The 14240-nt window shown below is 57.5% G+C and overlaps 1 protein-coding gene across 1 annotated transcript in view; it reads right to left on the bottom strand.

Annotated features, from left to right (window-relative positions):
- Positions 1-14240, bottom strand: part of FAM178B (family with sequence similarity 178 member B) — an 86604-nt gene that overhangs the window by 7943 nt on the left and 64421 nt on the right. Inside the window, exon 13 of the mRNA XM_087863340.1 lies at positions 8277-8402. Within this exon, the coding sequence (XP_087719466.1) occupies positions 8277-8402 (126 nt within the window). The remainder of the gene's footprint in view (positions 1-8276; positions 8403-14240) is intronic.

Here is a 14240-nt window from a genome sequence, read left to right as displayed (position 1 = left end):
GGCATGGTCTCAGTACTCTACCACAGGATGGGCAAATAACAACAATAATTAGTAATGAGCAATCCTGAGGCAGGGCTACTTGGAGGCCCCAGGCCAAGAGCCTCAGTCTGGTGGAGAGAGCCAGACCTTGTCCAGCTGGTATGTCCACAGAACACAAGATGAGAGGGGATGCATTTTTCTGGGTGAACCCAGCCTGGACCTGTCCTGGAGTGTGGCACCTGCCATCATCTCTAGGATGCTATTTCTTCCCTGTGCCCACAAGCAAATTGCCTGACCTATTCCCCTTGCTCCTGCTGCTACTGCTCCAAGGTCACTCCCTAACCTTGGCTTGGGCCAGCTCTAAAGCCGCAAGCAGAGGGCTGTGCCCAAAGGAAAGCTGAGTTCGGAAGAGACTGACCAGGATGGTCATCGGTCGTAAGTCCTTGCAAGAAGGAGATGACAAGGTTGCATGACCGATAATTAGGAAATGAGATGGTGACACAACGCCTCTCCCTAGCCCAGGGTCCCTGAAGGCACAGAGCACGGAGGCCGGAGAGCAGATTCACAGGCAGGGCCTGCCACACTTACCCTCCGGCTTACAAGGCCAGACACTTAATTCTGTAAATGAAAGTGCCTGTTTGAGCACAGGGGTGGGTGGAGCTGTGAACATGGAGCAGGGACAAGGCCAGTCAAGGGTTATGGGAGACAGGCTGGCAGAGTCTGCATAGGAACAGGACTTCTGGCTCAGCCGCTGCCTGGAAAGTTGGCTCTCGGGTCCCAGCTGGGCAGCCAGGGAGGTAGTGTCTACTGAGCCTGCTGAGGGACCTCAGAGGCCTAGCACGGGCCCGCCTGCTCCCATCCCGCAGAAGGTGAGCCCCGCACCCACGCTTCCTGATGCCGAGACACAGTGAGTCCAGAGACTCCAGACCCTGCACTCCAGACAGACAAAGGATTCTCTTTTAGGCTTTATCCCAAACTTGGGACTGGCCGCTGCGCAGCCGTGGCCCCTGCTCTTGCAACTGAGGATGAAGAGGGAACGAGGAGCCCCTGGCACAGTGGGGTGGGGGTAGGAAAGAGAAGGAGCTGGGACAAAGGCAGGAAGGCTGAGGGGTTTTCGTTCTGTGGATCTGCTGCAGGGAGGTTATCTCAGAGCATCTGACCCATTCCTGTGTCTGCTGGTGGGAGGAATGAAGGGCTGTAGGCAAACCTTTGCTAGAGTGCTCCCACCCAGCCCACCCTTCCTTTCTGGCTTCCTGCTGCCCGTGGGGGGTAGGGGAGATGACAAGCAGGGACTGGCTGGCTCTTCCTGCTCCTCCAGCTGGGACTAGAGACCCTGACCCCAGGGGGGATCTAGACCGGAAACCCAGCTTTGCCGACTACCCAGAGAGGGACCAGATTCTCAGGGCAAATGTTTGTGAATTTAGGAGGGGCTATGCGAGAGCACGTCAGTGTGTGGGTGCCGGTGCTGGACAGAGTCACTGAAACCAGCCAGGCATCCTCCAGGGGCTGGAGAGCCGGTGGAGAGTAGTGGCTTCCTCAAAAGCCATTTCCTCAAAAGCAATGGCTTCTTCTCTTCTCTTTCTTAACTTTCTCACTCCCTGAACTGTCTCCTGGTGTGCTGGCATGGGAGGACCCTGAAAAGCAGTGAGTCCTTATACTTCCCACAGATATTGCAGAGTAGGGCCATTGCCTACTGCAGACCAGGCTATGGGCATCTGAGGTTTTTGGGTACCTGGGATCCTGCCTCTCCTTTGTCAGAGTGTCCCAGCCTCCGATTCCCTATACTCCACAGTGGTGACGTCAGCCCTGACTCTGGGGGAAGACTTGTGACCCTGGGCCGGCCACTGTATGCCTGGGCTTACAGATGAGCATACCACCCAAGCCAAGCCAATGAGACTCAACTCTGGGATTCTGGTTAGGACTCTAGAATAGAAGCTCTTTCTTTCCCCCTGGCTAGGGCTGCTAAGGGAAGGACATAAGCCTACAGTTTCTCAGGACCAGCCGGGAAAGCCTACCTGATGCACCAAAGGGCAGAGCTGAGAGATGCAGAGAGCAAAACACTGAGGTTTCATGCCACTGCTCAGCTCCTGGTCCAGCTGAGCCTGATGGGCTATTCTAGAACCTTCCAGGATGTGTGTCTGTGTTTCTGTTACTACAAAGTCCTGGCAAAGACGGAGGAGAAGGGACAGAAAAGGCAGTGAAGAGAAGAGCAGTTGAGAAGGCCATGGCTTGCCTGGCAACTGCTCCTCCAACCAGGGAAGCGAGTGAGGGACCTCACACACCGTTCCTGGTCCTCCGTAGGTGCGTGGTGGGAGCTGAGCCCAGGCTGCTTAGAAGCAGCACTTAGAAGGCACTGTCCCTGAGAAGGTACAGCCTGGGAGAAGAGACAAGGTAGGAGGGGCTGGGTGCAGGGGAGGTAGGCAAGGGTCCCTCCCAAAGGCTGTACCTGCCAGCGCACCCCTGGGAACAGTGGGATGCTGCTGAGACAGACTCTGGACCTGACCCTCAAAGATGACTCTGTTTAGGTGTGTGAAGCAACGTGTGGACAGGCCGTAGGTCAAGTGAACAGACTGTAATGACCATGGGAATCCAAGGAAAGGGGAGACAGGCCAGGCATTGCCAGGAAGAAGGAACAGCAGGAGCAAAGAGAATGGAGGCTTGACATCTCACATTTCCCATGATGTCTGGGAAAGATGTCCACTGTGGTGTGGTTTGACTTGTGGGAGAAAAGCTGCGGGGATGAGGTAGGGCCCACAGACGGATCGGACGTGATGTGACAGACACTTAGGATTGCCTTTCCCTAAGTAAGAATGGGAGGAAGACAATCACAGGGTTGTCCAGGAGGACTCCAAAGAGGAAGGCATGGAGCAGAGTGTCAGGCCAGCCAGTGTTCATGTCAGGTGAGTCACCCTGCATGGAGCAAGGGCTGTGCCTGGGGGAGGTATCCCCAAGAGTCCCAGGAGGACTGGGCCTGGGACAGAGAGCAGGCTCAGAAGCTGCCTAAAGAATCCATGCCTGCCCTCCCCGGCTTCACTCTGTCACTTCAAGCCCTACAAAGAAGCCAGAGTTCCTGGGATCCAGACAAAGCTGGTCGGGCCTGGGCCCCACGTGGCCTTCAGCTGCTCACAAGTACCCATTCTGAAGAGGCTTGGCAGCCTCTTCGGTGGGTGTGACCCAGGGCTGGTGCATGGATCTCCCCTGGGGTCAGCTTCCCAGAGGCCATCTCTTTGAGGTTTATTTCAAAAGATGTTTGATGTTCCCCATTTGGAGGAAGGAAGGAGGAACCCAACACAAACCAGGCGAGGAGGAACCCGGGGTTCCTGAATATCTGTTTTCTGTTTCTCCAAGCCAGTTCGTGTCTTCCCAACCCATCTAATCTTGCCCTGACCCAGGTGTCCAGCCCTGTGGGCAGGACTCTCCCTAAGCTGCAGGGAGAGGGGGTAGGAAATAAGGACAGGCCCTTGCAGGTGAGACGGCAGAGGGTACAGGGAGAGGGACAGGCCCCCACTCCTCCTGGGCTTCTGGAGGACACAGGGCCAGGGGCCTGCGCTCCAGCCAAGCCTGAGGGAGGACGTTCCCTTTGCTGGTGTCGAGTGCCAGTGGGAGAGTGCAGAGGCAGGCACAGAGCTGCCAGGGCCTAGGGGCACCCTCCCTGCCCACTCCCCACAACCTCCCAAACCACACCCCGCTCCAGTGGCTCTTGGCAGGGTCACCAGACGCAGGGGCAGGCCAGCTGCAGCCAGGGCAGGAGCAAAAGCTGTCAGACTTGTTTGTCAACTCTATTAACATGAGGGCACACCACGAAGATATACAGAGATGCACACAACACTCATGCACACAGACACACACGCATGCTTCCAGACACACGTGCACACACATACACAGACACATGTGCGCGTGCGGCAGGCCCACACCCTCTGCAGAAGATGTGCGGAGCCCCAGGAGTGAGGCGCAAGGGAGTCTGTGCAGCAGGGCAGAGCTGGAGTCGCCCCCGCATCGACTCCTCACACACACACACACACACACACACACACACACACACACACGTGCACATGCTTCTCTGACACACAAGCCACCCCCAAGCTTGGAAGCATGGAGCCGGACAGTATGCCATATGCCCGGTGACGGGAGCCACCCGCCGTCCCCAGGCTCGGTCTGGGTACTGGGGGTCTCCTGCAGCTGGCCCCTGGGGGGCGCAGACCATCCCAGATGCAGAGCCCTCAGGGGGCCCCACGCCGCCCGTGCCGTGAGGACGCTTACCAGGTTGTGCGGAGGACATGCCCCGGAAGACAAGGGGACAGGAACCCAGCTCCTGGGGCCTCAGTGCAGCCCCAACTCTGGGACTCCCCCCCTTGTGGACCTCCATTTTCTTCCCACACGACACTTAACTTCCTCCAACTTCCCAGATTTAACCAAACTGGGAAAAACTTCCATCCCACCATAATGATCCTGGTTCGGTAGGCCTTCCAGATCCCCAGGGGGAAAAACATGAAACAAAGAAGTTCCTTCACTATAGCAAAAGGCCCGAGGAAAAGCAAGTAACAACAGGAGAGTGTGGTCAATAGAAACAGAACGTGCAATGGCGGGTCTAACGAGACCAAAACATCAAGAATCTCAATAAAGGACTGAGATTGGGCAGAATGCAGCCAGACAAAATCTGGCCCAAGACGGTTCACACGAGGCGGCGAAAAGGAAACTCCTGGCTGGGTTGGAAGGCTGAGAAGGGCGCTTTGAGGAGACAGTAGCAACCTGCGTCCAGTTACATGTTTGTCGGCAAAGCGGTCCAAAGACAGGCTCACGCAGGGGCCTGGGGCCGCGCTGGTCTCTTACAGAATCGGATCCAACGACCCCAGGGAAGCACTGGGAAGCCGACTCTGCATGAAAACATCCTGTCCACCTCCCTCCGCTGAACGCGCACCTGCCTCCTTCTCGAGGCGCTGTCTCGGACCCCTGCGCCTCACTCTGACTTAGATGCTTACCTCCTCCGGGAGAGCCCCGCTCAAACCAGGCAAGCATAGGGCCCCCGATAAACCACCGAGGGGCTGAGCAACCATTTCTTTATCAAAAGCACTTGAAAACGCTGCAAATGTTCTCGTCTCTCTAGGAAGCGGAGTGTTGGACTCCACAACAAACTGCCATGATGCGCTAGGGCGCTTCATACTCTGTCCAGTGCGGACACACGGCCAGTCCAGGAGCCCCCCGCGGCCTCCCCTCCAGCCCCCCTGCAAGGCTGCCAAGACTTTTGTTGGTCTTGATGGTTAGCTTTCCCAGGCAGGAATCCCACCAGTTTATCATTACAAACAATGTGCTGTGATTGGTTCTCTGATGAGCAGGTAAGGCTTCTGAAGTCAAGGACCTCCACCACAAGAAGTGCCGGCTGTGAACCCTCGTGGCCTCCGTGAAACAAGGACTTTCAGAGACAAGGGGGCTGACACGTAGGGGCTGGTCAGAGGGCATGCAGAGGGAGAGGGTTCTGGAAACGGGGTAGGAGAGTGGACGGCCCGAAAGGGGTGGAAGAGACTTCGGAGAGGGAGAGAGGGACTCAAATCACGTTCATTTGTTTGTTCGTTCATTCACTCATCTAGGGCCTGATACACCAGGGTTGTGGTGAGGCCTCCCCCTATGCCCATGGTCTAGCTGGGGAGACCCAGTAGTAAAGGGTCAACGGCAAAGCCCAGGATCAGTGGGGAGAGAGAGTCAAGCCCTAGGCACCAGACAGCAGCTCATGCAGCCCCAAGGGAGGGCAGGCCAGGGAGGGAAAGAAGGCTGGGAGCTTCCTAGGAGAGGGAGGAGACTGGGCCAAGCCCCCCCTCCTCTCCCTGGGGCAAAGGAGGAGGTGGGGAGAGCAGGGGGAGGGGAGCCTGGCAGAAGTGTTTATCTGCAGGGCTGGAGGAGGGCTGTCACCCAGCGTCTCACAGGAAATCTCCCAGACAGGGGTGAGCACAGCCTGGCGAATGGGGCTCAGCACGGCCACCCCAAGGCCTGGGAAAGCCCTATTTCCTTCAGGCCAGGTTGCCTCGGGCCAAGCTCACTCTGGCCTTAGTTTCCCCACAGCCCCTGGAGAGAAGGAAAGCAAAGACTCTGAGCCCTAGGGATGAAAGGCTCAGGCCAGGCCCAGACCACCACTCCCTGTAAAACAGGGCGGCTGACGCCGCTGCTCTTTTTGGCTGGTGAGTAGCCTGAGATCAACCTTTGAAGATGAAACACGCTCGGGCCTAATGAGGAGTCAGTTGGCCAAGGTGGGAGCAGGGCTAGGCTGTGGGAGCCCGGCACCTGCCCCACCTGGCCCTTCCTGGTCAGCACCCATACAGGGGGACAGAAAGCTTCCCATTGCTGTGCAGACCCCCATGTCTGCACCAGCCCCACCTCCTCCCCTTCCCTGGACCAGTGCCCTTTCCTTCCTCTGCTCCCGGCTACCTCCCGGTCAGGCAGGGACCAATCCTAGGTGGGCGGGAGGGGCAGCAAAGGCCTTGGAGAACTGCCGTGGCCTCACGTGCCCCTTCACTGCCCTGGGCGGGGTCCACACCCTCCGCTTTCGGGACACCCTGCCAAGACACACTGAACCCTCCGTGTTTCCAGGCCACATGGGTCATTTCCAATATGGTAGCTGACCAGGGGGACACAGCTTCCTTTACAGGCAGGAGAACAGTGCTCAAAATAAAGGACACCCTCGGGCCACTTACTCCTCTTCTTCCCTGGTTGTGGAACAGACATTTGCTCTCAGATGGGTTTCTAAAAGCAAGGAGCCGAGTGGAGGCCTCCGGCCTGGCGGTCGCAGCTCTGCTGGGTGAGGTCACAGGAGTAGCCTCCCAAGTGTTTGAAGTGCACACTCTTGACTAGGCACATCGGATACAAGCCTCTCTTCTGCCACCACTCCCCTTCTTTCTGTCTCCTTTGTCCTTCCCTCAGCCCAGCCGGGGGCCTGCCCACCTGTGTCCTGCTCAGACAGACCCTTTCCGCCCACGGGCCAACCCCACCTCCTTTCTAAAGGCCCTGGAACATCCACACAGCCTCTGCAACCAGCTCCTTTCCCAGGAAATCAGTGGGAGACGAGAACGGGGCATGCACACCGCTCAGGCTCTTCGGGGAGGCAGGCGGCAGTCTCGTAAATGCACGAATATTAGGCACAACTCCAAGATAACCTTACCTACGCGTTCCAGAAGAGGCGCATCCACCTGGGATTATCATATCTTCTTAATGGTTCATTTGTGTTCATTAAGTAAATTAATTCATTCATCTGATTTGCAGAGCAATGCCCAAAGGGTGGACTTCTGGATCGTCAACATCCAACCTCCAAGTGAGCTTTTGGAATTACTACTTTCCTAAATTAGAAAGATCTCTATCTCCATTCCTCATCCTGGAGGCCCCAGGGAGTGGGGAGCTCCCTGAGACCTACACCCCTCCCCCCACTCTCCCCTCCTCCCAGAGCTAAACTCAGGGCTCCCACTTTGAAGCCCCTACATCCTACACCACTGCCCCTGCTTGACCTTCACCCCCAGGGTCCACAGGCCTCCCCATTCCAAACCGCACCACCTGCAGGCTCGGGGGTACCTCTTTGCCCCTGACTCCCACCAAAACTGGGCTTTTGGGAGAGCTGGGCAATGTCGGGAAAGTCAATTAGGAGGAACTGGGGAGGGGTGCCTGGGTGGCTCAGTCAGTTAAGCATCTGCTTTCAGCTCAGGTCATGATCTCAGGGTCTAGGGATCAAGCCCCCATCAGGCTGCCTGCTCAGTGGGGAGTCTGCTTCTTCTTCTCCCTCTGCTCCTCTGCCTGCTTGTGCTCTCCCTCTCTCTCAAGTAAATAAATAAAATCTTGGGAAAAGAAAAAAGGAAGAATTGGGGGAAAGGCCAAGGACTCAGCCTCAGTGGCAGCCACGTCAAGGAACAGGGAGGAGGTGCCCAGCTCCACTTCCCTCACGAGCATTTCAGCTCCCGCATCCTCTCTAGACTGTGCTGTACGACTCACGGAGCACCCCACGCTCACACATCTGTATGGACCATAAAGGATGCAGCAGAACCCCAGAGCAGGGCCAGGGGGACGCACATGCCCATGCACACAGCGCCCCACTGCGCCTCCGTGAGGGGCACGGGCAAGCGCGTTAATTACAGGCTCTGCAGGGACGGCGAGCACCTCCTCTCACCAGAGGGAGGCGGCCTGCTGGAATTTTAAGGCCCTGGGGTTTTAGGAGGACCGGCAGCAATAAGGCCCTCCAGGCCGTGCAGCGTGGCCGGCCCTGCCTTCCCCGCTACCTGGGGCTGCCGCACCCTGGCTGAGGCGGGCAGTCGCTGGGTGCTCACCTTGTGGTCTAGCTCAGCACTGGCCTTTGGCTGGTGCTCCTGGCAGGGTGGCAAGGTCTCAGAGCCCAGGTACTGCCTCAGGGATGATGGCCTCATGAGGCTCAGGAGCTGGCTGAGCGAAGACAGCTGGGAAGGAGAAGAGAGGCCGTCACACAGAGGGTGCTTGGGACGCCTGGGGACCCGGCCGGCACCAGATCAGAGCATGGGCTCTGGAGGCCGACCACCAGCTTCCACGACCAGGATCCCCCTCTCACCGGCATGCTGCGTGGCCTCTTGGAGCCTGAGTGTCCTATCTACAAAATGGAGACAACCACACATCTCCTTCCCAGGACAGGAGAGTCACGCATGCACATGGCGTCTGGCACAGGCTGAGGCTTCCTTTAAAGGAGTGAACTCAGAAGGTCTCTCTAGGTTGGGGGTTTGACCCACTTCCTGGAGGGAGCACTCAGGCCTGGAAGAACGAAGGCCAGCAGAGAGGGCCAGACCCTTCCCACCCCCGGCTGCTGCTCAGGTCCCTCTCCCCACTGAACTTGCTGTGGGCTTGGAGAGGCTTCTGGAGGAGCAGAGCCTCCGTACCACCCGCCCCCTCTCATGACGGCTGCGCTCGCTCCCCATCACTCTGCCTGCCCCCATTTCTCCGCCCCCGCCCTTTTCCTTCCAGGGGATTTTAAAGCAAATCCAAACACTGTATCATTTTACCCATAAAGAGCTTCTCACCAAAAAGGATAAGGATTTCTTTCCCCAGCATGGTCACAGTATCATTCTCAGGCCCAGCAAAATCACCAAGAATTCCTTATATGATCTAACACCATGTTCGGGTTTCCCTGATTGTCTCAAAAATGTCCTTACCAGTTGTGTTGTTGGAATGGGGATTCCCCACAAGGTCCGCACACTGCATATGGTTGATACGTCCCTTCATCTGCTGGCCGCCCTTCCCTCCCCAAGTAAACTGCTTACCCTCTCTGAACAAAAATGGGAGTGCCCCCACCCCTCCCAGGAACAGGGCCTACAGAGTCCAGGTCTCTGCAGTGAGTCACTCCTCCTGGCCCAGCCCCTGCCCCTGGTTTGGGCAGCCTGGGTTCAGCCCCAGCAAGGACCGTTCAGCTGCCCTGGAGCTAAGTTGTGGTCAGGACAAAAGCGAGCAGTATGTGGGCCCCTGCATCTCTGGGTCCTCCTGCAACTCTGGGAAAGGGCGGATGCAGACTGAAGGAACAGAGCCAGTGGGGTTCACATCTTTTTAGATGTAGCAGGCATAGGCTTTTAGGTGTAGGCTGGCCCAAAGGGCTTAAGCTGGAGCCCCCAGCCCAGCTCCCTGCTGTAGCCCAGCCTTGCCCGGCACACCTGGCTTCCTCTCCCTGACTCACCCGCAGACACCTGCTCAGCATCTCAGCTGGCCACAGGCTTAGACAGCCCACAAGAGCAGCTGGGCTGAGGGCTAGGAGACAGGCCTAGGGCCTCGGCTCCTGGAAGGGGGCCAGGGCTTCCCGGCCCCGTGTCTGATCCCTTTAGGAAGGGAGACAGAAGGCAGGGAGAGAGAGAGAAGGTTCTAGGCGAAGAGAGGCACCATCTGGAGCTTCACCAAAACCAGAGCTGTGCCGTCTTGCTCAGGCCTTGCGAGGCTGGGGATGGCTTCCAAAACGGCCCTGCCTGCTTGGGGATCACAGCTGTGCAAGCACAGGGGCCAGGCTCTGCAGCCCACGCCCCCAGAAGCCGTCCTCAGGCAGGCAGCCTCGCCCCAGCCAGACCCTCCCTGCTACGGGAGCCCTGGGCGGGGCTGGGCAGGGGAGTACACAACAGCAGCTTGGCGGCTGCTAGCTCCCCTGTTTTTCCTCTGAGCGAAAACTGCTTCACCCTGCTCAGCGCAGCAAGCTGCCGCCTTCTGATTGCTTACTCTCCTTTGTTTCCAGTTCTGGCAGCCACACCCCTCTCCGGGATAAGGGCTTATTTGGACCGTGCATCCCAGCAGGGAGGGCCAGGGCCTGACATCGCACCTCCCCACCTCACCCCCACTGCTGGGAGCTGTCTCTGCAAACACTCAGCCCATTAGGACAGACACCTCCAGGCAAGAGGCAAATGATCACTGGAGAAGGCAGGCCTCTACTGGTCTCGTCTGCCCAGGGGGCAGGAGAAGGCAGGTGGGTTCCAGTGGGGCAACTGGCCACACGACTGGTCACTCCTGTGCTCACACCCCAGTGGTGCTTCTATCTGTCCGGTGGAGAAGGCCAGGACCTTAAGTGTCTGTGAGGCTCAGGCAGCCCTGCTGTCCCCTGGAGCCTGCACTGTGACTGGGCCTTCTGACCAGGCACACGCAGCTGCCCCCGTCCGCCTTCCAGCCCCAGAGCCCCCCCACCGGCCCTTATCTCTTATCAGGATTATTGCAGTCGCCTAAGCTCAACATGGCAGCCAGAGTAATTAAAAAATATTTTATAAATTAGATTCTGTTTCTCTTATCAAAACCTTCCAACGGCTCCCCACTTTGGCATGAAAATCAAAGCCCCTACCATGGTCCGGAGACGCTGGCGGATTGAATTCCCACTTACCTGTCTGACCTCAAATTCTACTACTCCATCCTTGGTCCTCTGCTCCAGCCACAGTGGCTTCTGTTTTTCCTCTAAACTAAGAGCACTCTGCCTGCCCCAGGGCCTTTGCACTTGCTGTTTCCCATGTGGAATGCTCTTCCCCAAGAAACCTGCCTGACTTTTTTAGTTCTGTACACAAATGTCCCCATCTCCCAACATTCCCTCTCCTCTTTATCTGGCTTTATTTTCCTCCAGAGCCCTTATCGCCATCTGGTATGGCAAATATTTACCTTTTTCTTGGTGCCCGTGTCCATCTCCCCCTAGACCGTGAGTTTCACAACAGAGGGACTGGGTTCTGTTAGGGCTGTATATTCAGTGCCCTGAGCAGTGTCTGGAGCACACTGCTGCAGGAAGCCAAAACCCTGCTGTTTCTGGGGTATTCCCAAGATTCCCAAGGACAATAGGAAGCAGCCTGACCCCAAGGCTCTCCTGGAAAATGCAGGTCTTGGGGGCTGCATCCTGAGCACATACAGAAGTCCTATTCCTCAAATTCTAGTTCTTTTCAGCTCCTGCTCCTAGGGCCTCAGACTGCAGCCTGAGACAGAGAGCCAAGCCATCCAGGGGTCAGGGACTCCTCCTACCCAGCAGTGCCCTGAGAGGCCCCAGAACCTCTCCTAGAGGAGTCAATTCTCAATCCTTAGACTCCTCTCCATAGCCGATCAATTGCTAAGGTTTATCAAGCATTTGCCCATCAGTGAAGGAAATAGAAGCCACAGCCCTTGTCCTCCTATCTGCCACTTAGGAATAAACCTCAAGGGACCAGCAGGGCACCTTCAGCATGAAGTGGCAGGTGTCCTCTGGCCTGTCACCACAATGAGAGCCGAGGAATGGGCTGGAGAAGCGGACATGGCATGTTGCAGTGGTCAAGGGCAAGGACCCTGCGGTTGAAACCTAGCTCCATGGCTTTCCTGCTGTATGACCCTGAGAGGTTTCCTAACTGTACCTGCCTCAGTCTCCCCATCTGTGAAAAATGTCTGATGGTAACCGTCCTTACTGCCGGGGCTGCTATGAGAGGTACGCTCTGAGCACAGCGCCTGGGACGTGGCCCGGCTATGCAGAGTGTTAGCTACCAACATTTCCATTGGGATGTGATGACGGAAAGGAAGGAGGTCAGGGCACAGAGCTGTGTGCAGAGAGAGCGGGGCTGGCCTAGGAGGAAGGCTGGGAAGTACAGGTGTTGTGGGCAGGCGGCATGGAGGAGCTGGGAAAGGGGGCGTTGCGGGGTTTGACGTGGGCGACTGTGGGGCCAAAGTGGTGGCCCTTTGAAGGCGACGATCCGTCTGACAGGCCAGACTGGAAAGGGGAGTGCCCACAGCCCGGAGACCTGGGAGGCGCCGTGCAGCAGCCCCAGGCCTGCAGGGGAGATGGGGGAAACATACAGGCAGGGCCGCAGGCAGGCCCCAGCTGGTCCCTCTCCCCTAGCGGCCAGGAGGCCGGCGCAGCTGTGCACAGCCCGCACTGGCCGCCTGCAGGCTCTCCTCTCTGCAACGCAAGCGCTGACTCAGCCTCCTCGACCTGGCTCAGGACACCTTCTCTGGAAGCCACTTCACTGCCTTCGGGCAGAGTTAGTCACTGAGCCCTCAGCCCACCTGGCTCACACCCTGTCTTCAGAGGTTGGTTCCGGCGCGGAGCCCGGTGAGGGGCCCAGCACACAGGCGGTGCTGAGCTAGGGTCTCCTGGATAGGTGGGCGTGCGGGGGGCCGGCGGGTGACTGGTACGGTTGGAGAGCCCTGGAGCTGGGCGGGGCTGGGTGCTCCCAGGCCCCGATGCTTGAGCCACTCTTTGGTCACTGGCAAACGTGGCAGGTGGGCGGCCACCCCCACCCTCCACCCACAGTGGTCGGTCCTGCCTTTCCTGATCTGGATGCTCCGGCCTTTCCCCTCTGCTCCGATGCTGTGCTCTGTTCTCCTTGGGGCTCACAGACCGCCCCCCCCATCTGCCCTCCAGAGCCCTCTGGCTCCGGGCGGTCTTGTCTGCCTGCCGCATCTCTGCCGGCCCCCGCTCCTAACAGCTTGGCACCCCCGGGGCACTGTGTGGTCTCTCCTCCCTCACAGAGACACTCTGTCATCAGGCTTTTACCTGTGTGAAGCGACCCCAGTGTGGGCCACTCCCTCCCTCACCCCTCCCCAGGTCTCCGGGGAAAGGGAACCTTGCAACACTCCAGGGGCTCAACCTCAGGCTCGTTCACTCCACAAGTACACGCGGAGTCCCCGTGTGTGCCAGGCACTGTGCTAGGTGCCAACGGGCAGAAAGGATTTGGTCCTGCCCTCAAGGAGCTGCTGGTGTGTGTGTGTGTGTGTGTGTGTGTGTGTGTGTGTGTGAACACAGACCCTGACCAAATAAATAAGAAAATATTAAGAGGGAAACACAAGTCCTTTAAAACAGGGTGAGGTGCCAGGGGACTTTGGATTGGGTGGTCAGGAAAGGCCTCAGAGGGGAGGTGACATTTCAGCAGGAACTAGCACGACAGGAAACCCCGGCCAGGGCAAGTCCTGTGGAGAAAGTATTTACAGCAAAGAGGGCAGCCAGGGCAAAAGCCAGGCCGAGCCCACTCGGAAAAGCCGACACAAGCAGTCAGCTTTCTGAGCCCCCGCCCTGCAATCCCGGCATTGCAGACTCAGCGATACTGCCCAGCCTGCCCCGGGATGTGCCGGAACGTTCTCTCAGCACTTTGGGCAAGGGGTTACACAGGTTTCCCGAGTACATCCCTTCGAACAGAGGCACTCAGCCCTTCACAGGGACTGCCTCGTGCCCCTCGTGTTGCCGAGCTGGAGGGCTCGGCTGTACCCAGCAACTATTCTGGGATCCCAGGGGGCTTCTAGGGGGGTAAGGGTGAGGCCATGCTCCACCCCTCTGCCACCCGTCTTTGGGCTGGCTGGGACCCACGCTGCCCCCAGGGCCCTGAGCTGCAGAGGCTGTGCTCAGAGCTTTCTGGAGAGAAGGGGAATGGGGAAAGAAGACAGAGCTCTGCTTTTCTTGCTGCCCCAAGAATGCCTAACACTGGAAAAGGAGAGGAGGCACTGGGAGTGAGTAGTTTTAAGTGCACAGTGTTTGTTTTCACTTTCACTGTGTTTTTCCCACCTATAAAAAGTAATATAAGCGGGGGCCGGGGAAGGAGAGAGAATGGGAATTAGCGTTTAACCGGTATGGAGTTTTTATTTGGGAGGATGAGAAAAAGTTCTGGAGGCGGGTGGTGGTGTGAATGCGCTCAGAGCCACTGAATGGTACGCTTCGAAATGGCTGAACTCTACACTTAACATTGTCATGATGGTGCAAAAAACCAAAACCCAAAATGTTAAAACGGTAAATGTTCTGTCATGCATATTTTACCACAACTGAAAAGAAAAACCAAGTACCACATGCTCCCAGCTCACTGCTCTAGCCT

This window comes from Ursus americanus, chromosome 7 (assembly GCF_024610735.1).
Source record: "Ursus americanus isolate L20-20 chromosome 7, mUrsAme1.1.p, whole genome shotgun sequence".
NCBI lineage: Eukaryota > Metazoa > Chordata > Mammalia > Carnivora > Ursidae > Ursus > Ursus americanus.
The sequence above is the reverse complement of the archived record's forward strand: the minus strand, read 5'-3'. Positions and strand labels throughout refer to the sequence as shown.